At 39.9% G+C, this 23465-nt stretch overlaps 1 protein-coding gene across 1 annotated transcript in view; it reads left to right on the forward strand.

Moving 5' to 3' along the window:
* The window catches only part of USP24 (ubiquitin specific peptidase 24), a 138493-nt gene extending 116421 nt beyond the window's left edge, over positions 1-22072 (forward strand). Inside the window, 12 exon segments of the mRNA XM_037499421.2 lie at positions 2145-2261; positions 2674-2766; positions 3901-4003; positions 6878-6999; positions 7839-7952; positions 11906-11971; positions 14118-14184; positions 15736-15814; positions 17797-17872; positions 18296-18382; positions 18726-18836; positions 21100-22072. Coding sequence (XP_037355318.1) covers positions 2145-2261; positions 2674-2766; positions 3901-4003; positions 6878-6999; positions 7839-7952; positions 11906-11971; positions 14118-14184; positions 15736-15814; positions 17797-17872; positions 18296-18382; positions 18726-18836; positions 21100-21162 — 1098 coding nt within the window. The 3' untranslated portion in view covers positions 21163-22072.
* The last annotated feature ends 1393 nt before the right edge of the window (positions 22073-23465 follow it).

Here is a 23465-nt window from a genome sequence, read left to right on the forward strand (position 1 = left end):
AAAATAAAAGGTATTCTGTCTGTTTCTCTTCATATTCTAGAAACTAGGGTAGGCTAGGAATGTAGGTCTACTTTGGTTTGCTTCAGTACTTTTTCTCCAGAAAAGTTTTCAGAGTCTGATTTCAAAAGTTTGTATTAGATCTCTCTGAACTGAGGCTAACCTGAGTCTAGAGGCTCTAGGGTAGACCATCAACATTTTGAGCACCCTCCACCCCCCCTCCATGTCTCTTTCTTCATAAGCTATATTCACAGTTTTAACCTCCGAATGGCAACCAAACCAGATAGTGCCATTCGTTCAAGGCACTGGCCAGAGTAGTTCCTTCACAGGTCTCTACTGTTCCCTAATCTTTGTTCCTGTTCCTCTGAATTTCTTCTTCCTTACCCTGCTTTCTGCAGCATAATTTCTGGTTCACAATTCTGCACATGCTAAAATAATCCATGATAGTCATTACCCTCCTCAAATCCCAAAGATTTTAAGTCTTAAAGAAATAAATGAAATACATTGTAAGTCTGATTATTTAATTTGTTATTAAGTCCTAGCAAATACAGCAGTTACCTCCCAAGTTTGCTGTTTCAAACAGCTGACACTACATGGAAAACTTTGAAAAATGTTATTTTCAGAAATAATTGGATCTTTATAAACATTGGCTAGAGGCAGTGTGTCTCAATGAACTAAATGCAAATTCTGGGAATTGCTGCTTCAAATTCCGATGTTGGCTTTGCTGTGGAACCTTAAGCAAATCTTTAAGGAAAATGTTAATGTAAATACAGTGCCTGGCACCCACAAACAATTAGTTCCTTGAGCAATACCACCTCAGGAGTTTTGCTCAGTGCAGAATGAATAAGGAGGTCAAATATACCCGTTAGGAGGATCTAGAAAAAGACTTTTCCTCAATTCCAGGAATCATAAGGAAGTTGAGGTTTACTCTGTTAGTGGTTTTCCATCAATTTAAATAGCAGAACCATTTTTTAAACAAAACCTTTCCAGACTGCAGAATATATAAAATAGGCCAATGGGAGCTGCTTAAGACAGTTTGAATTTCATTGCTCTAAAATACCTTGTGGAAGTTTTCTAAGATATTTAACATAAGGACCATCCCACGCTCCTCTTTCCCAATTATCAATCCAAACAAAGGATAAAGGTAGAATTAGTGCAGTCTCCCTCTAGATGGGGTCAGGCCATAGCAGAGTACCCCACCAACCTCTGAAGGCAGGACTACAAGTGGTGGGAATGGAAGGGAGTGTAGAAGACATAAGCATGGAGTCATTTGCCTCAGTAAATTTCACTTGATATCCAGCTGATGTATTTTATGTCTATTTCCTCCCTATAAAGGAAACGGTGCCTCTTGCCACCCACTTTATATTGTAAAGTACTTTGAAAATGAAGTGCTATATAAATGCTAGAATTCACTGTATTTATAATGAGTGTGACAGGATGGATGGGAATAATTCAAGTCTATGAATACCTTCTTCAGAGGAAATGAAATAACCAGAGTAGTAAGCCTACTCTTAATTCTTAGATCACAGATGAATTTCTAGGCACTTGTCCAAAAACAGTTGGGGTGGGAGGGAAAGAAGAAGCAATGTGATAACCAAAATGGTTTCTAAACAAATAAAATGTTTTTCAAAGCTTTCCATGAGGCGTCAGCGGGCTTTCAAGTAAGTTCCCAGTCGAGTCAATATTACCGTTGTCATTCTGTCAGGCTGTTGCTCTCCATTTGCTCCATGGCTTGATTTCTAGCCACTATGCCTGTGTCTGTGTTTTTATTCTTTGCATCTGTGATTATGTGAAGAAGTAGCAGAGTAGAGGGAGGGACTCAGAAATAGGTTTCCTGTAAACCCCCCACCTTTATTTAAAAGAGAAAGAGATTGGCTCTGGAGAAGACGTGACCTTGAGATGGTAGAATCATGCCCTTGAGTCTGAAATGCAGGACATACAACTAAGGCTTCCTTTAATTATTTCAGCAGTACCCTGGAAGATAAACTCTATGCTCTCCAAAGCATAAACCCATCTGAATCTGAGCCTGGATTGTATCGATCAGACTTTCCTCTTGTTCTTATGGTGATTTACTTCAGATTAACTCTGTTACAAATGTTTGTCTTTTTCTTTTTTCCTTTATGTAACTTCATCTTTCTTCAAACCAGTTAAAAAGCCTTCATCAGTTACTGGAGGTACTACTTGCTCTGTTGGATAAAGATGTCCCAGAAAATTGTAAAAATTGTGCTCAGTACTTTTTCCTGTTCAACACTTTTGTACAAAAGGTAAGTGATTTTTTTTTCTAATCTTTTCCTAATACAGCAGATTGATTGTCCATAGGAATTTTACATATGGAAAAAATTTAATCTGGCCAATAGAGGACCTGTGTGATATAGTTTTATGAGTGTTACTCCTTTAAAATCTTAATTTGTACATTATCTTATATGAACTCTAGTGTGTGTAGATGTGGCTACTCATTGATAGCAGTAAAAATCTACATGAAAACTAGTGACTGACTGCATATTTAGTAGCCATTGTGAAACAATATGTGTCTATCAAAACTCATAAGTTTTTCTAAGTAGATTTTTTAGTAAGTCCCTTCTTTATGTAAATTATTGCATTCTCATTTAGCTGCGTTTTAAGATAAATGTTTGTCTGCATAGGAGTATAATATGTGTTTCCAATCTCTTGTGACAGCAAGGTATTAGGGCTGGAGATCTTCTTCTGAGACATTCTGCTCTGCGACACATGATCAGCTTTCTCCTCGGGGCCAACCGGCAAAACAATCAGGTACTGCTGCTTTCCGAGCCCAGGGGTCTGAAAAGCCTTGCAGGAATTATGGTCCTCTCCTCATGCTCTGGATTTGGGGGCAAGGCGTGTGGTGGCCGGTGCTTCATGGGATGCTAGTGATGAGGCAGAATTCAAATATGAAGTTGTACTGTTACACAAGGAAAGTGTTGCTGCAGGTACAGATTACTCATTCAGGAAATGAAAGGGAAGTTGTTTTATAATAAAGGGGCTTTATATATCTGAAAGTGATTCCTACTTGAAGTTCCTATATTGGTGTATTTTTGCAATCCATTATATTTCTTTTGTTTGCTAGATTTAAAACACACAAAATGTGAACATACAGTGGTGGTAAACCACTCCTACCCCTGTAGGCAATGCACTGCACCAGAAAACTTAGCTCTCTCTGTAAGAGACAGACGTGCTGCTTCGCCTCTTCGCAGCTTCCCGCCATGTCATTGTGCTGCTCTGACTCCCCAGTGTTAAAAAATGCTGACCCCACAGCCTGCTCTATGTGGATGTGCTGGGACCGACAGATCCATCTCTCACTTCAGGCTCTTCCCTATCAGGGGCTCCCCTGACACTGGCAGCTACTAAGTTCACTGTAATTTAAATATTTAACATTATATTTTGCATTTGGTTTTGTTTTTCACCGAAGAAGCACATAAAAACAAAAACCTTTCCATATTTACTGTTTCATCTGGTCCTCACAAGCACAGAGTGGGCAGAGCAGGTAGCGTCCTCTCTCCCATTAGACACAGAGGTCAGACACATCACAGTGGGGAATTCCCACATGCACATAGCACTCTGATGGCAGAGGAGGGTCAGGCCCCTGGGACCTCCAGCCTCACAGGCTTTCCCCGACACTTTGGACAATGTTTATTGTCTAACAATAACAATATTCCCCGATACTTTTCCCTGATTAGCACTCAGTATGTAAATTGGGTGCATAGATGGTTTTGTTTGGAATCATATGTCTAAGGTTTCAGCTACCCTGAAATCTGGGCCCTGACATCTTCTATCAGACTTGGAGAGAAGTAATTGTGGCCCAAAATATCATGAACAAGCACATCCTTTCCCTTTTCATGTTATTCCTGGCTGAAACACTATCATCCGCTTTATTTTCTCTGCTGACAGATTCGCCGTTGGAGTTCAGCACAAGCACGAGAATTTGGGAATCTTCACAATACAGTGGCATTACTTGTTTTGCATTCAGATGTCTCTTCCCAAAGGAATGTTGGTAAGCTTTAATGTATCTTTAGTACATGAGAAAAATGAGGAGATGGTGAATTTGTCAAGGATGCATAGGCAGTAATAATGTTAGCAATTAAATTGATATTACTTATTTCTCATTTGACTGTTTGATATTTGAGGAACACCAAAAAATTTATTTTAATTTACATTAAACTTCACTACAATGAGATATCTCACACCAGTTATAATGTCTATTATCAAAAAGACAGGTAACAATTGTTGGTGAGTATGTGGAGAAAAAGGTAACCCTTGTGCACTGTTGGTGGAAATGTAAATTGGTGCAACCACTGTGAAAACAGTATGGAGATTCCTCAAATATTTAAAAATTGGGGCCTTCCTGGTGGCACAGGGGTTAAAGACAGCGCTATCAAGCTAGTGACAGCCACTGCAGCATGAGTTAGATCCCCGGGCAGCCAGGGAGAAACCCACATGGCACAGCAGACCTCTCTGCCTCACCCGCTACTCCCCTCAGCAGTGTATTTTAGTAGATCCGCCTGTTCTGCGCCCTACTCTTTCTGGTGAATCTCTCACCCCCTCCCCTGCTCCCCACCCCTGGCTTACACACCAGTTCTTATATGCATAAATAAATAAATAAATCTTTAAAAAATTTTTTTAATTGAGCTACTATGTGATCTAGGCATTTCACTTCTGAAGAAAATGAAAGCACGGATTTAAAAAGACATAGGCAACCCATGTTCATTGCAGCAGCATTATAGAAACAATCTAAGTGCCCACTGATAAATGAGTGGATAAAGAAGTTATGCATATATATGTATGTATTGCATATAGGTAGATAGGTATTTTAGATATATGCAATGATATATTATTCAATTGTTAAAAAGAATGAAGTCTTGCCATTTGTAAGATGGGTGGACCTTCAGGGCATTAATTTAAGTGAAATAAATCAAAGAAAGACAAATAGCCTATGATCTTACTTGTATAAAGAATGTGAAAATAAAAACCCCGAGCTCATAGATACCAAGAACAGACAGGTGGGTCCCAGAGGTGTTGTGCCAGGGAGGTAGGCAAAATGGTTAAGAAGATCAAAAGGTACAACAGTTATGGTAAGTCCTGGGGATGCAGTGCACTGCACGGAGACTATAGTTAGTAATACGGTGTTGCATATTTAAAAGTTGCTAAAAGAGTAGATCTTAAAAATCTTATTACCAGAAAAAAAGAATTTTTGTAACTCTGTATGGGGACAGATATTAACTTGACTTATTGTGATTATTTCAGAATATATACAAATATTGAATCATGTTGTACACTGGTAACTAAATACAGTGTTATATGGCAGTTAGACTTCAAAAAGTAAAAAGAAATGCACACACATATCCTACAACTACTCATCAACATGAGGAATCAGTTTTTATATTTTTATATAGAGAATCATAAACTAAATTTTCAAAATAAGAAGAAAAAGACAGTTTTACAATTTGAAGTTTTAGTAAAATCAAGATTTGAAAACCTGAATAGAACATCAAGTCCCAAATACATTTTAAACATTGTCTAAGAATTATTCCATCAAACAATTTTTCTGTGTGTGTGTGTGTGTGTGTGTGTGTGTGTGTTATGTTAAGCTTCATTTTATATGTTTGTCACAAGAAAAAGGGAAAGTCAATCATTTTTTGGGGGGTGGGGATTAAAGATTAACTGAGACTCCATTTATTACCATAAATGATTTAGGGAGAAAAAATCCAAAGCATGTGGGTTGGAGTCTCCTAGCTCTGTAAAGTTGACCAAGCACCTGACCATTCTGATCCTCAATACAAGATGGAAAATTTAAGAACATAGCCCTCTAGGTGTCATGAGGATTAATGAGATAAAATGTTAAAGGACTTTGTAAAAATGAAAGGAATTTGGTACAAATTATGTCATTAAAATGCATTGAATATAAGCTATAGCTCCTCTTTTTTTACCCAGAACCAATAATCCATTTCTCATTTAATATAATTAAGACCAAGGTGTCCTATATGATTATCCAGTATTGTGACCTAAGTGTGCTCTATATTTCTGTACTGTCTCTGTGTTGTCATGACAGCACCAACAGTAACACAACTAATATAACAGAGCACTAAAAAATGTTCAGTGTTTTCAGTGTGCTATGCCTTTCCATGGTGCTTTAAGTCTGTTGACTTGAATTTCCTTATCAAATCTCTGAGAGGGATATTATCCTCTTGAGTAGACAAGGAAAGTTAAGATGCAGAAGCCTCTCAGCTAGCAAGTATACTCAGTTTGTGAAGTACTCCAAGTACAGCCTCTGTACTTGGAGGCTGTATGTGGTAGGGTGTTAGTGTAATTTGCCAGCAAGATCTGAAGGCAGGAAAGTAAATAAAAATCCCAGTGCATCACTCTGATCTGAAAATGCTTACTGACTTTCGAAGGAGACCAATGGGAGCACTCGGATGGTTGTGAGGTAGTTTGCTTCCTCACTTCCATCTCATCTGAGTGAAATTACAGCATGAGTCCTTGTTTTCCAATCCATGTGGGTTGATTCTCTTATCTTAGGTAGAGGTGGACCATTTGAGCAGAGTTGTTTGAGGAACATTCTTGTCCAGTGCCTCTTCTTGACCAGAGGCACTTCAGGCATTATATTTTTACTTCTTTTAAAGATTGTCTTAGGTTGGGAATCACTAGTTTAGAGATCTTAATAGTCACACCTACAGCTTAGGCATACATTGAAAGAAATAGGTGAACGCTTTCTTCTCTCTACCTGTATGGCTTCCCCCACTGCACTGCTAGAGAACAGATAGTTCAGCACTTGGCATTGTGTATGAATCTTGAGACTCACATAACTTTAGATACCTATTTCATGAAATAACATCAGGTGAGATAGTTTTGTTTGTTTAATTTCCTGAAGCTCCTGGTGTATTTAAACAACGACCACCTATTAGCATTGCCCCTTCGAGCCCCTTGTTGCCCCTCCATGAGGAAGTAGAAGCACTGTTGTTCCTGTCTGAAGGGAAACCTTACCTGTTAGAGGTATGTACTTATTCTGAAGTCTTTTTCTCTTCATTTTGGTCATTCTCTATTTGATGAAAAATGTCTTATTATATTTTACATCTTACTCTGATGGAGAGTTCTATTAAGAGAAGAAATGATGCTTTCAAATGAATTTTTCTTCCTCCGTATATGTCAAGGAAATAATTAGTGGAGAAAAGGATATTTATTAATCCAGCCCACTAAATTGCCTTTCCAAGTCTTAGGAGGTGGTAAATTGGCACCTCACCAATCACAGTTATTCAGTTTATTATCAGAGGACTTTTTTCACAACTTCTTGTGTGTTCCTGGAATACTACAACTCTAAAGCACAGTGTTTTTTAAACCTCAGGATGTGAAAATAGACTGCTCAGACGGTGACATGTCTACAATCCCAGTTGCTTTCCCTTCCACCCAGAGCTACCCCCTCTGGAAAACTTCATCTTCCAGTCCTTCCTCCATAGCTTGATTTATGTATCTGTAGATCTATGAACAATGTTTCATGTTGGGTTTGATAACACCAACAGTGCTGTGCTGTTTTTTATTTAGCTTAACTGTGTATTTTTGGGTCTGTGGATGATAATTTGAATGGGAGTATTTACCTTTGAAATCTGATGACAGTGACTCTGGGAAAAAGGTGCACATCTGTACAGAATTGTGTTAAATTTCAGACAGACTTCAATGCCCTGAAATCTATTGGTAGACCTCTAAACGTCAAGAAACCCTATTTAGAGACAGTGTCAACAATCTTAAATCTGAGTAAATTTCAGTTAAAACCAGAAACAGCATATTGACTATTAACTGTGACATAAGAAAAGTTGACTTTTATATCCTCCCACCAGGTAATGTTTGCTTTGCGAGAACTGACAGGCTCACTGCTGGCCCTCATTGAGATGGTGGTATACTGCTGTTTCTGTAATGAACATTTTTCCTTCACTATGCTGCATTTCATTAAGGTAAGACCTCAGTTAAATCTAGTGATAGGGCCTCCCTGGTGGCGCAAGGGGTTAAGATGCAACCTATGAACCTATCTGCAGCTACTGACGCAAGAGTTCTATCACTGGCCAGGGAGCTACCCACATGGCGCAGCAGACCTCTCCTGTCTCACCCACTGCTCCCTTCAGCAGTGCATTTCAGTCAGTCTGCCTATTCTGTTCCCCACTCTGTCTCTGGTGACTCCTCTCATCCCCCACACCTCTGGCCTATACCCCAGTTCTTGTATGCATAAAATAAAATGAATCTTAAAAAAAAAAAAACCCAAAAAATCTAGTGATAACCTGATAGAAAATCATTTCTTTGCTCACAAACAATGTGCTTCTGTTAGTGATCTTTGTTCTTTCTAGTCAGATAAATCAGGCTTCTTTAAAAAAAAAAAAAAAAGAGTTAAAAAAAAAAGAACTCAGAATTCCACCATTGATTGATAGTCAGCAGACACATTCTTAGGTTTCTCGTATTTCCTGTGCATATATTTTAGCATAATTGAAATTTTATTACCTTTATAATTTTGTGTCTTTCTTTTTTACTTGACTTAATATTTTCCCTTATCATTAAAAGTTATCTAAGTATATTTCATCCTCACCTACCATAATTTACCTAACCATTCCCTTCCTAGTTGTACAAATTTGCATTGGATTTTATTTTTAAGTAGTAAGAATAATACCTCATTATTAATAATAGTGCTGTAATGACAACTTTTATATAAATTGGTTTACTAATTCCAGATTATTTTCTCAGGCAACATTTTTAAAAGTAGATTTTTCTCATCTTCTGAAATAATGATAAAGTTCATTATGAAGCTCTGATCAATGCTTATTACTTATGTTACATTTATTGAAGGCCAAGTACTAGTCCAAGCATATTACATCTTAGCTCACTTAATTTTGTAGTCTTGTGAGGTCGCTGCTACTATGATCACCGTTTTATAGTGGCACAGAGGTGTTAACTGCCTGGGCACACAATCAGACTTTGAGCACAGGCAGTCTGGCTCCAATTCCTGGCTTGCTCTTACTGCCTTTCTCGGTACTACAAGAAAAACCTGCAAACCTACACATATCATTTTATTTATTTTTAATATTTAACTTTTAATTACACTGATAGTATATGACCACATTTTTGTTATGTGAAAAATTAAAACATACATATACCACCAGCCAATCTTATCCTCTCACTCCACCCTACCCCGGGAACCAACATTGTCATCTTGGTATGTATCCTTCCAGCCCTCTTTCTGTGAATTGACATACATTCGTTTCTGCCAGCAGAATTTCTGCCACTCCTTCTTACATGTCGTGTTAACAAGTAGCAGGGGGTTGATTAGAAGATTGTGTTTTCAGACTCTAATTAAAAAGTGTTTTACAACTGTTAAAAGAAATAGAAGTAGACACAAAGAAATGGAAAGACGTCCCCTGCTCATGGATCGGAAGAACTAACATTATCAAAATGGCCATCCTACCAAAAGCAGTCTACAGATTCAATGCTATTCCACTTAAAATTTCAATGTCATTCTTCAGAGAAATAGAAAAAATATTGATGAAATTCATATGGAGCCACCAAAAACTCCAAATAGCCAAAACCCTCCTGAAAAAAAAAAAGGGAATGGAGGCATCACTCTCCCAGATTTCAAACTATACTACAAAAGCCATAATAATCAAAACTGCATGGTATTGGAACAAGAACAGACACACAGACCAATGGAACCGAATAGAAAACCCAGAAATAAAGCCACAGATACATGGTCAACTAATCTTTGACAAAGGAGCAAAGAATATGCACTGGAGCAAAGAAAGTTTGTTCAGTAAATGGTGCTGGGAAAACTGGGTCACTACATGCAAAAGAATGAAACCACCTCACACCATGCACAAAAACCAACTCAAAATGGATTAAAGAACTAGACAAAAGAACTGAAACCGTAAAATATATAGAAGGAGATATAGGCGAAACACTAAATGACATGCACCTCAAAGACGTCTTTATAGACACGTCACCCAAAGCAGTGATAGTGAAGGCAAAGATAAACAGCTGGGACTACATCAAATTAAAGAGCTTCTGCACAGCAAAAGAGACAATAACCAAACAAAGAGAAACCCCACCGACTGGGAGAAAATTTTGCACACAACACTAATGATAAAGGACTGATCACAAAAATCTACAAAGAGCTGATGAGACTCAACAAAAACAAAGAAAATAATCTAGTCAAAAAATGGGCAGAAGAGCTGAAAAGAAACTTCTCCAAAGAGGAAATGCAAATGGCCAACAGGCATATGAAAAAATGTCCAACATCACTTGTAATCAGGGAAATGCAAATCAAAACTACCATGAGATACCATCTTACACCAGTGAGAATGGCACATATTAAAAAAACTAGCAACAACAAATGTTGGTGAGGATGTGGAGAAAAAGGAACTCTCCTGCACTGCTGGTGGGAGTGCAAACTGGTCCAACCACTATGGAGAGCTGTGTGGCCATTCCTCAACCTACTAAAGATAGAGCTTCCATATGATCCAGCAATTCCACTCCTAGATATTTACCCAAAGGACACAATAATTCCAAAGTGTACCTGCACCCCTATGTTTATAGCAGCACTATTTACAATAGCTAAGCTTTGGAAACAACCCAAATGCCCAAAAATAGATGACTGGATCAAGAAGATGTGGTACATATACATCATGGACTATTACTCAGCAATCAAAAAAGATAAACTCATGCAATTTGCAAGCAACATGGATGGAGCTGGAAGGGATCATGCTTAGTGACATAAGCCAGAAAGAAAAAGAAAAATACCGGATGGTCTCACTCATAGCAGGAATCTAGAAAACCTAAATAAGGGACCAGGAAAAAGAATAACTATAAGAAAGAAAAAAATCAAAATCAACAAACAGCTATAAACCAGAGACACACTAGGGGGGGTTGGGGAGGAAGGAGGGATAGAGGCCGAAATCAGGGAGTGCAATTGTATGGGGAATATAAAAATAAAAATTAAAAAAAATAAGAATAATAAGAAGTGTTTTACATTCATTGTCTCTGTACAGACCTTTATCACAGTTAATCTCTCCTATTGATTATGTGAGTTTGGGTAATTTTCTCTTCTGCAAAATGGGAGGAAATATGACTTCACAGATTGTGGAGATATAGTGAAGTGTTTACCTTAGACTTATTTCCCACTGTCTGTGTGGACAGGGCTATTATGATGCACAGAGGAGTAGGCTTTGTGAACTTTGCTTACTTTATTTATATTCCTCACTTATAGCATACTTATCTTGAGCTTCCTTATTTTCGTCCTCATAACTATGTAAGCATATTCTGGAAAACAAAATAGGATATGTGTGAATGAAAAAGCTATAAATTTGGATATACTTAAGTGACTTAAAACTCTCCCCTATTTTTCCTCTCATCTTTTTTTTTCCCTAAAGATTTATTTATTTTTGCATGCGAGAACTGAGGTGTAGGCCAGAGGTGGGGTGTGTGTGAGAGGATTCACCAGAGACAGAGAGGGGAGCAGAACAGGCGGATCTACTGAAATACACTGCTGAGGGGAGCAACAGCAGGAGAAGTCTGCTGCGCCATGTGGGTAGCTCCCTGGCTAGGGATGAACTCGTGCTGCAGTGGCTGGCATAGCTTGATAGCACTGAGACTATAACCCCTGGCCACCAGGAAGGCCCTCCTATCACCTTTTAACTTCAAGAGTGTTGCAGCTGGGAGGACCATACAGATTATTTATTTCAGTCCCCAGATTAAGGTCATTGAAGATTCCATAGAAGGGGGAGCAAGTTAAATTTGGGGACTCTGAGGCCCAGAAAGGGGACTTGAATGATAGAACTAGGACTTGAATCTAGCACTGTTGATTGCCTTTCCAGAATGCCTACTACTGAAGAGTTACTAGAATTTTTATTCTTTTTAAAAAATATTTCAGAACCAGCTCGAAACAGCTCCACCCCATGAGTTAAAGAATACGTTCCAGCTGCTTCATGAGATATTGGTAAGTCATAAATATTCTGACTCACTTGTACGTAAGTATTTTTTAGTCAGCAAAGTTATGCATTCTCTTATTGTTTTTGCATTTATTTGATCTATACTTAACACTGAGTTCTTTTTATATCAGTCATTTTTTTGTACTTTTTGATTTAGCGATGAGCAATAATGAAACTACCTTCTAGAGCTCAGAGTTCAGTGAAGGAGCTCGTCAAATATACAAGCAGTTGTAGTGCAGAGAGCAAAGGAGCAGTGGTGGCCTTGCTGGGGATATTTCATTTACGCTGGACAGGCATATCTTGTGTAAACCTTACAGTAACCATCAAAATCAGCTGCTGGCTCTGCAGTTCATTCATATCTTAAGAAGCTACTGTCTGTGTTCTACTAAAAGTGCTTTTAAGAGCCATGAAACTAAAATATGATTGACTATAGTTTACATCCCAATTTTGGATCTATGAAAAGCCAGGGGAGGGGTGCTAGTCAATCAGTTACAGTCAGTGAAATACAGTATTATTGGAAACTAGAACTTAAAGAGGTAGAGTGATTTGCCCAGGACCACCATTTAATAAATGACAGAGCCAGGATCTGAGCCACGCGAGTGGGCCCAGAGCCCACACTCTCCACTAAACCCTTGGTTTGCTTAACTAATCATAAGTAAGTGTTATGACTAGAAGCAGTAGCAACTGAGCAGAACTTGAGAAAAGAAGCCTAAACCACATCATGAAAGGTTTCAGGTACTAGTGGATTTCTCCCTGTAGGTCAGGGAGTGCACACTAGTGGCCATGTTCCACCTATATACCTGTTTTGTTTGGGCCACATCATTTTGTTCTTAGTTTTTGGATTCTAGTCTCTTGAAAAATCAGGTAACCTAGTATATTGGTCCCATTTCCTGCATGCTTGGTCCCCTGGAGAGTAGCAGCATGTCCTTTTGATGAGGCATGTGGTCTGTCCTCATTGCTCCTTACTGGAGCCCACTTCCCTCATTTCTTGTCCTCCTGGCCACTGTAGGCATTTAACTTTGCAGCCTCTTCCTTCAGAGATGGAGCATCATGGAAAGATTTTCAGCAGCAAAGTTATGTGATCTGATTTATGTCTTAGAAGATTCCCCTGTACTAAAGAAGGAAGCAAAGTTTGAATTGGAAGGCTTTATAGGAGTCAGTGACAATAATCTTAAGTATGAAGTAATAAGGCTTTGACTGAAGAGGAAGCAGGAAGGGGGCACTAGATATTTTGGAAAAAGAAACAATAAAAATTGGTTACTGGTTGTGAGCTGTTAGAAAGACTAGCCCAGAGGCATCTTAAAAAGAGGGAAGTCCTGGGTTATCGTCCCTAAGCCTTAATCTAGGCTTTCATGCAGGAGAGGTTAATAAACACTTCCACATAAGGAAATAAATCATGGATGCCTTTAATGCCCTTCACATCCTTTTTGATCCCATTATTTTCATAAGCTTTGGAAAATTGGTCCTCCAAGCGAGTAGGGCTGGGCCTTGTTTGTTGGCTCAACAGCAGACCTATATAGCTTACTACACTGTGTCAGTCCCTAGAAATACAGCAAGAGGAAGACACAGACCTGGCCCTGCATAGCATGGGACAGACTTCTCTTCAACTTGTAGAATCTTTCTTATAGCAGCATTTTAACACATTTTTGACAAAACTAGTTAGACTGTCTGTCAGGTCATGAAATAAATGTCCTTACAACCCACTAGGAATTAGAGGTGTAGTTGGTAAGAACATTTAGGTAGGAAATGCATAGCTCTTCAAATATTAACAGGTTTTCTACTGCAGAATTGAGGCTACCAGAGGGGTGAGTAAGGGTGGAAACGAAGCGGGAAGGGGGCTCAGTGGACTGTGGTGGAAGATTATAGATGTTTTGGTAGTTGTGGTGTGGTTACATACATCTGAAGAGGGGTGAACCTATATCCCAAAATCACATACAGTGTTGTAAACCAACACTTCAACAACAAAATGTCTTTAATAGTTACTCATCCTTCATTTAAAATATAAGTATTTAATGGCAATGATGTAATAACTAGTTTGGGTTTTGTTAACTTAGAAACTGCATTAACTTCTTGGATAGAATACTTTTTTAAAAGAAACCACTGGCTATCACACAAGTTCTTTCATTTACCAACCTTTTCTCCTTCCTTTCACAGGTCATTGAAGATCCCATACAGGTAGAGCGAGTCAAATTTGTGTTTGAGACAGAAAATGGATTACTAGGCAAGTATGCCTGACTGTATTCAGAGCTGTCTGAAGTAACTGTGGGAATAGCCTGTTCTATGAGCCCCCTCCCTGACAGGCCTGCCTTCTTCCACTGTTTGCTGGCATAGTCAGGGAGGAATCCAGGTGAAGTTTTGTTAGGATGCATGGGCTCTGTGTTCAAGTCAGGAGAATTAAATGAGAGGATCTTATCACCATTGATACCCTCCTGTTTCAGTCAGTAAAGTGTAGCTTGGGGACCTTTTCCTAGATCAGATAAGATTCAAGGGTGCTGTGGCTAAATGCCATTTTTGACACAGAGAATCTCTCATTCTGCTATACAGCCATTGAGGAGAAAACAACTAAAACTTCAGACTCAGAATGTTATCAAGTTCATGAAAGTTTTTTGAGTTTTTAAGGAGGCTAAGTGATCATTTCTTAGGAAAAGTTTGGTTAAAAACTCCTATTCAGCATCTAACATCCATTAATCTTGAGTCCATTTTGTTACGGAGCAGCCCCGATATAAAACAGGTTGCCTGGCTGTGGGTCCTCACCCACGTGCTTAAAAGGGACTTATTAATACTCCACTACAGGCACACACAAAAGGTTAATAAAAGGTTTATTTACAAGGGAAAGGGAATTGAGGAAATGTACAACTCAGGGAGAAAACAGGGAAATAATGTCTTTAATGCTCCTACCCGATCCGCGGACCTGGAAACCCAAAGGCACTCTCAGAGCTGGCCAAGCTGGCGTAGAGCCAAAAAGGGAATTCCCCAAAGCCCACGTGTCTGGTTTTATACCAAACCTGGCTGCTTAACCCCACCCTCAGGTTTCAGCAACCTTCCCTTTGGTGGTGATGGGATTTGTCTCTCCCAATGTCTGTTGGCTTTGGTCTGGAGTGGGGGTGGAGTCCACAAAGCCTGTATGGAATTAGCTTTAGGACATCCTTTTCCCCCTAACAATTTTAGATTTTGTACCACATTAAGAGAAGATTTAGGACCTCCTGTTATTACAGAAAAGGAATTTAAGCTAAAGTCCTGTAGTTACAATATTCTAGGCCACCCCTTTGGAACTGTGTGTACTCAGAGCAGCACCCAGGCTCTCTGGAACTTAGACTACACATGCCCCAGGAGTGGGGACCAAGTATTATGTATCTTAAAGTCCCTAAAGCACAGCGCGGGAAGTACTTGTCAAACTAAATACCATAAATTTCCATTGATCACAGTAAGTGTTGTGACTGCTCCTCTCTCCATAGCATGATGTATGGGAAAGTTTGTAGGCCTCTAGATAAATAGTCAGCCACATCAATTTTAGTTCTTTCAGTTCTCCTAAAAGTCAAACTTTTACCACTTTCACATCATTGTGTCTTGAACACAATTTAAAGTAGTGTTTCTTCTACCCTTTAGAATTTGGAGAATCCTATTGAGTCAGCACTACTGTGCTTTTAGTGAAGTTTTCTTCATATGCTTATTAGCAAAATAGTGTGTAAAATTTCAGAACAAAAGAACTATTATTTGGGCCCACTTTCAGTTTAGTTCTTTATTGTTAAAACTTCCTCTTCTCTCTCTTCAGCACTGATGCATCATAGTAATCATGTGGACAGCAGTCGCTGCTATCAGTGTGTCAAATTTCTTGTAACACTTGCTCAAAAGTAAGTACTGATTTAAAATACAAGGAGAAAGTGGAAATTTAGTTACAAATCAAACGTGGCTGAGAAAAAAATCTGCCTTGTTTTCTGACCTAGAGATTCTGCATCCAAGTATTCTTGCTTTTAGTATAGAAACCTATTCAGCTATCTCAAGGAGAGGTGAAGGGGGGAGGATTAAAAGACTAACAGATTTTATAGAATCCAAGGGAAAAAGCTTAAACCACCTTATGCAGAAAGGCAGGAATCAAAACAGGTACACTAAGTGTTCATGAACCTTCACTTGAGACATCGTCCATTAAAATAACCTGACTACCAACTCTTTCAGGCTCTAAGTTCCACTTTCCAAAATAGTCTCTCAAGAGACAAAATCAGGTTACTCACAGCCTTTTGTATTTAAGAACCCAGATACTGTGCTAAATACTTGGTCTGTATTATCTCATGTAATCTTTGAAACAAAACAGTGGACTGCATCGATACCCAGCCTCATAACATTGTCCCAGGTGGTTTAAGTGACATACCTGGGGTCATAGAGGTTAGACTTGAGCACTGGCTAATTGATTCAAAGCAAATTTCCCCGCCTTTTTATAAAATTATTCTGGGGGGTAAAATACATATAACATAAAATTTACCATTTTAGCCATTTTTCGGGCTATGATTCAGTGGCATTAAGTACATCCATGTTTTTCATCTTCAAAAACTGAAACACTATACCCATCAAACAATAACTACCCCCTTCCTCTTGCCTTGGTTCCTGGCAAATGCCACTCTTTCTGTCTCTATGAATTTGATTATTCTAGGTACCTTGTGTAAGTGGAATCATGAAGCATTTTTCCTGTTGTAACTAGCTTAATTTACTTAGGATAAGTAAGGCTTATCCATAGTGTAGTATATGTCAGAATTTTCTTCCTTCTTAAGGCTGAATAGTATTCCATTATATGTATATACTGCACTTTATTTATCCATTCATCTGTTAATGGACACTTGGAAAGTAAAATTTCTAACATTTAGCAAACATTGTGTTTGTGTTTGCTACTTCATTCCTCACTTGATTGGGTGTCTGTGATAGGCCAAGGAGCCAGTGATATTGCCATCTCTGGGTCTTGCACCAAGCTACTTGTATAGCTGAAAGTTTTTTGCTCCAGACTTTTGCTAATTCTTAGGCACAGAGATTGCCACCTTTGGACTTCTACCAAAATAAGGATGAGAAATCTGTTAGGCTTAATTTGCTGTATTGGAGAGTCTTGAACAGATATAAATTACAGTGCGGTAGAAATAATGCATGTACATACATTTTTCCAGATATTGTGGCATGGTGGATCTCATCCTATCACAACTGTGGGCTTATTGATTAGACTTGATATTGGCAGTATGTCCTCATAAGTTTTGCCTAAGAGTGACATTTCCAAATACATTGGGGCACATGGTGAGTCTAATGCCAGTGGACTCTCAGTCAAGATATCAGTGTCTCTCTGTGCACTGCCATATCCTTTACACATCTGTTTTAGATACACATTAGTGCTAATATCACTATCAGTATTGTCTTCAAACACAAAGGACAGTTTTCTAGATAAATAAAAATGAAAACAGAGTGGAGGGCTGTAGGACTACACTTTAAAATTATTTTTCTAATAATTTCACTCATTATTCAATTCACAAAAAATCTGATATATCTAGGTCATTTATTAAATGTACAATTTGTTGGGGGGGGGGGTTTGCCTTATTTTACTTTTTATTTTCCACCTTTGAATCTTAAATAGAACAGAGTGAATGAGTTAGATGACTTTTCACTTTACCTGTCAGTGCCTTTTGAAATTTAAACACATGCATGTATTCCCTTGTGCGAACCAACTATAAAGTAAAAATTTATAGAGACACTGATCTGGGGCAAAAGTAACATTTCCTTTTCAAAATAAAAGGTGCTTTAGATTAAACAGATATGTGTGTGAAGAAATCATTGGTGCATAAAAATTCCCTCTGATCACCAGGTGTCCTGCTGCTAAAGAATACTTCAAGGAGAACTCCCACCACTGGAGCTGGGCTGTACAGTGGCTGCAGAAGAAGGTGATCACACTTTGAATGTTCCTGACTTTAACAGACAAATCTTTAAGAGCACATTTATGAGGACAAATTTCTTAAACATATTAGAGGCTGACCTCAAAGTCAGTCTCCAATTTATTTTCAGACTTCACATTTTTCTTTTAGTATAGTTGATAACTATTTTATGCATTAACAATGTTTCTTAATACATGTCTTAACTTTATGGGTGAAAATGTAGGAATAATTATATAAGAATTAGGGTCTTACTGAGATCTTAAAAATGAAAAGTAAAATCTTCCATGTAGGTCTCTAGATGGTGGAGAAGATCTGGCTAGACTAATATGTTATTTTAGATGCTTTTTATACCTTAAAATCTCCTGATACAAAATTTGGTTGCATTTGGGCTTATTTGTCATCTCTGATGGCATTTCTGACCTTTCGTCTCAGATGTCAGAACATTACTGGACACCACAGAGTAATGTCTCTAATGAAACGTCAACTGGAAAAACCTTTCAACGAACGATTTCAGCTCAGGTAAGGGTTGTCTTTGGTTTTGGGGGCCTCAAAATCCCTTATGTAGAATTTTTAGTATTATTCATAGAATCTGCAGCATCAGAGAAGAGCAGTATAGGTTGAAAACACGGAAGGGCAGAAGTGATTGAGTAGCTCTGAAAAGACAGCATGTTAGTGTACAGTTTGTGAATTCTCTGCCTAGAATAAATGCCATTGGAGCTGTCCCACCTGCCACCCAGGCTGCCAAGTAGGCTTCTCCCCCAGGCACGCTGCACCCCCAAAGGTCAAGGATAGAATTCTTTGGTGGTTGCTGCTGCCTCCTACATACCCTAACCTTTTCTTTCTGTGTCTAAACCTCCCGCAGGACACATTGGCATACGCCACAGCTTTACTGAATGAGAAAGACCAGTCGGGAAGCAGTAATGGTTCAGAGAGCAGTCCTGCGAATGAGAATGGAGAGAGGCACTTACAACAGGTATGACCTAGGACATGGCCTCATGTGAAAGGGCAGCACCTGCCCTGAAGTTTCCCAAGAAGGATTTCCACATCAAGAAATAAAACAGAGACCAGCTTTACCCTCTAGTGATCTCAGTTCAGGACTCACTAACAGTGTGCTTCCAAAGCGCTGCAGTGTAACATCAGTATGAGGCTTCGAGCTGTCTGTGACTGACTGTCCTCATCAACTTGGAGATAGTCCTGATACAGCCAGATTCACCCCAGCTTGTTCACGTCATCCTGCCAGCAGCCACAAAACTACCCTCTCCTCCTTTTGCTGTCACTTGTGCTCCTAGAAATGTAGACCCATTGAAAGGAGGGGCCACCTACTTGTCAGGAAAATCAAAGAATACTTCTAAGCTTACTTAACAACAACACAATAATGATAATAACAGGAATATTTTCAGCAGTGATAACTATAATAGAGAAAGGAATGAGGTATGTATCTGTACAGACTCATGGAATGGCCTCTATATATGTCCCTGCCAGTTTGTGACCTTCTGTGAGGACCATCTACTCTGTAGTCCATCATAGTTCTTGGCACAGAGGGCTTAATAAATGAATCTTGATGTTTTCTGTGTCATTTTCTAAAGTATCTTTCCTCATAACAACCTTGTGAAATTGCTGTTACCCTAATTTTATAGAAGGGAAACTGAGGCTCAGCATAGTGATGTGATTGATCATCCCAGGGTCAAGGTCACACTGCAGTTTACCTCACCACCTGCTTTATTTACAGAGAAAATCAAACCTATTGGATAAGAGCTTCTATAGCTGCTGACTCCCAGCTTCTCAGCCCCTCTGTATGTGCTGCCTCATCTCCCTGCCATAGCCTGCAATCTACACACACACACACACACACACACACACATCTTGTAGGAAACCCTACGTTCTCTTCTCTGTTTGGTGTCTTGAACCTCCTCTTCTTGTCAGAGCCCTCCCAACTGTGTTTCCACATACTCAGTTCACTCCTGCCTTCTCCCTCTCTTCTTCTTTCTCCTCTCCCTGCTCTTTTTCCTTTTCTTCACAGCTACACTGCTCCAGAGAATTATGTAAACTTAACATACTCCATTTTTTAACCTCCTCCAGACCAAGCGCCTCCCTTCTCTTAGCTCGGAGGTGAGAGGCAATTTAGGGTGACAGTCTACATTTTCAGTCTTCCTCCCAGTTGACCACTCAGCAGCATCAGACACCATTGGCCTCTCTCCCTTTTTAAAACACTGTCTTCTGGGACTTCAGTGACACCTCACTCTCCTAGCTTTCCTCAAAGCCCTCTGACCAACTATTCTTTTTTTTTCTCTTTCCCAGCTCGGCCTCCTCTGGGCCACCGGGATGTGTTCCCCAAGTCTCCATCCCGTGTCCTCTTGCCGTGTTCAGTATTTTCTCCTCCACACCCACGCTGACACCTCATACTCGGCATGCCCAGACCCTTCTCACACCCCAACAGACTTTTCCGGCTCATAAGTAGCACCCTTGTACACATGGCCGTCCAGACATCTGCCCCACACCCTGCCCAATGTCACCAATCCTATTTGATTGACCTTTTAGACACCTCATCCTTGTGTTTCATTGTTACAAGCACCTTAGTCTCCTGGATCTCTGGGAGAAGCTCCCTGCTTCCACCCCCGCTTTTCTGTAGGTTTTTCCTTAAACATTTCAATGACTTTCTGTTGCTGTTAGGATGAAGGCCAGAATCTTCAACACATCCTGCTTGATTTCACCCCGCATACCTCTGCACCTGAGGTCCCCCCACTTTCCTCTTAATTCCCACTCAGCTGACCTGTCACTTCCCTGCCCCTCCCCAGTCCCACTCCAACTAGGTTAGACCCAGAGCACCTGGTGGGCACTCAGAACTGCTGGTTAGTGTCTAAACCAATGGGGACAGAAGCAGGATTCACACCCAAGAGTGACCCAGAATCCTCCGTGGTAGTGGGCACAGTGCAGCTGAAGCAGCTGTCAGCAATGCTTGTGCTCCTCTGACTCAACGCTCCTGCCCTAGAGTTCTAATGAGAACTTGTGGCTTTTCACTGGTGGCTGGGTAGAGTCAGCAGTAAGTGAGAACATAGAAGTGAAATCAGGAATCGTCAAGAATAAGATGTACAGTTATTATGTTTCATTACCCTTTGATAAACATTAAGTTGATAATTGAGGATGTGGTACATCACTATACACAAATAAGTCAGTTGGCATAGAAAAATATTTCTTTAATTGGCTATGCATGAACTGAACTTCCCTTTTTTCTTAAGGGCTCTGAATCACCCATGATGATTGGCGAGTTAAGAAGTGACCTTGACGATGTGGATCCCTAGAGGAACAGCCCAGCACGCCATGTTGAGGCAGGTTACAGTTACTGGATGCTCAGCACCCTTTTGAACTCGACTCTCATCCTTGAACCTTTAGAAGAGCCTGGGGACTAACTGGGAGAGCCTGCCATGACTCTGGAGGAAGTGTGCGTTTTTAATGAAAGTGCCCTGTGACCCCTGGAAGTCTTGGGAGCTGTTTGGCAGCAGGAGAACTCCGGCCTGTGGATCAGCCGTCCCGGCCACAGTCCATACATGATTCACGTTCTTGTGGATGTTTTAGGAAGGAAAGCTGGTGGCAGACTTTCTGGCATAGGAACATATGAGAGTGAGAGTAAAGCTATTGGTTTCTCTGTGATACTATGAAAGAAATTCCTTTGGTTTTTATATTTAAAAAAAAAAAAAAGCAAGTTGCCTTTAGATACATGGGGCAAAAATTTTTAATCTTGCAGTAACATTGAGTAGGAATATCCAATTTAAAATGATGTAAAAATACCTGATAAAACTCCTTTCCATTGTAAAATAGTAGTTAAAGAATTCAGTTTACACAGACCTTTGTATTTAATATGTCTCCCTATTTGTATAGAATCTCAGATTGGTCTGGCCTGGGCATAAACTTGTATCTGGATGAAATGTTACCAGGATCAAAAATTGGGAAATTATTAAGCTCTTTAAAGGTATTTTTCCGATATAAGTGAGATTGAAAAGAGCAATAAAAAAAATTGCTGTGGTCTCCAGAAGTACAGGGTGCATTCTTTGACATCAATCACTGAGGAAAGTATGGGTTGTTCCCAAAACAAAATTTTAAAAAACCGCAAAATAAAAAGCACTTTAAGATACAATTTTATTGAGTTTGACTTCATAAAATCACCTTTTTTATTGCTTGGAGACATATTGAATAAACTGTAGTCTTAAATCATGTGACCTGCAATCATTTACCTTCGCTTAAAACACAATTAGCAGAACCCTCAGTGTACTGATTGTATCTGAAGTCGAACGTTTGAGTTGGGAGACACTACTCTGTGAGTTCCTAGTAATTTTAATGCAGAGAAGAAGTTTGAGACTTTGTTTTTTCTCAAGATGACTAACACTGAAAAGGTAGGGACAAGACTTTTTTCCCCAGAAGTAACGAGAAAGTGATTGAATAACCATCCATTTGGTCATATTTCCCAGTACAGAACTGTTCACTCAGTTCAGGATAGATTCCAGCTTCCCTTTGGGGAGGGGGCGGGGGAGGGCGGCAGGGATGTGCCAACATATTTCATGGATTTTGTATTTTGAGTTGTTCCACACATTTTCAACCCTGTCTTGCCTTTAGTTATGTGTTCTGCCTTATTTTCAGCTCACCGTGCACAGAACTAGGGAAGCCTTAGGGAGTGCCAGGCTGCCACTGTCAGATTTGCCAAGTCAAAGAGGCGAGGCCAGCCTCAAAGTGCCTTTTTGGTTGCTCTTGCATTTCGTGTGGCCTCGTGACAGGACGTCAGCTTCTTGCTGTGCACTCGCCACCCAGGTGTGGAGGTAACCACAGTCTTCCCTTTGCAACGTGTCACTCCCGCAGGCTAACGACGGCTTTGTCAAAGTCACGGAGGAGATGGGGGCAAGCATTTAAGAGCAGAAGTGCCCCCTCAGGGAAGGATCACAGGCCTTGAGCTAATGGTACATGGCTCTCGTGTTCTTGCAATTTTGAGTGTGATATTTAAAGTTGATTTTGAGTGGTGTTTTCCTCACCCCACCCTCACCCTCCTCTCCACCCTCAACCTCCCAGAAAGGTGTGTGAGACACGACGTTGAAGTGCCAGCGATGATAGGTATTGGGTATCATTGCTGGCAACTGCACTCTCAGGAGCCCGAATTCAGGAGTGAAATTGCCACTTCTAGTCCCCTTATTTCCTATGGAAACAGCGCCTTCCACCACCCCAGCACCCGCTGTCCTCACTGCAAAGCTGCAGGACCGCCCATCACTGTCGTGGGTTAGACGCTCTGCTTCATGTTGCTTCTGTTGTTGCTGCGGTGAACATCACTCACTTTGCCGGTAACCACTTGATTTCCAACGGCTGCAGTCTACGAACCTGCTGATGACTTTTTAAATGTAGTACAATTATGACAGGCTTACCTTGGAAGAGTTGTCATTTCTACTGCCAATTTTTTGGATGAAGATGCTTTTATAAATCTTTTAAAAAGGTCTGCAAATCGAGTAGGAATTGCACAACTAACTCAATGCTGTGTGTTCTTGAGAAGCTCCATTTGTGAGGCCCGGCTTAGGATGGCCGAGTCTGCCTGTTAGAGGCCTTCTGGGAAAGAAAACAAACAAGC

This window comes from Talpa occidentalis, unplaced genomic scaffold (genome assembly GCF_014898055.3).
Source record: "Talpa occidentalis isolate TD23 unplaced genomic scaffold, MPIMG_talOcc4v2.1 talOcc4.9, whole genome shotgun sequence".
NCBI classification, from domain to species: Eukaryota; Metazoa; Chordata; class Mammalia; order Eulipotyphla; family Talpidae; genus Talpa; species Talpa occidentalis.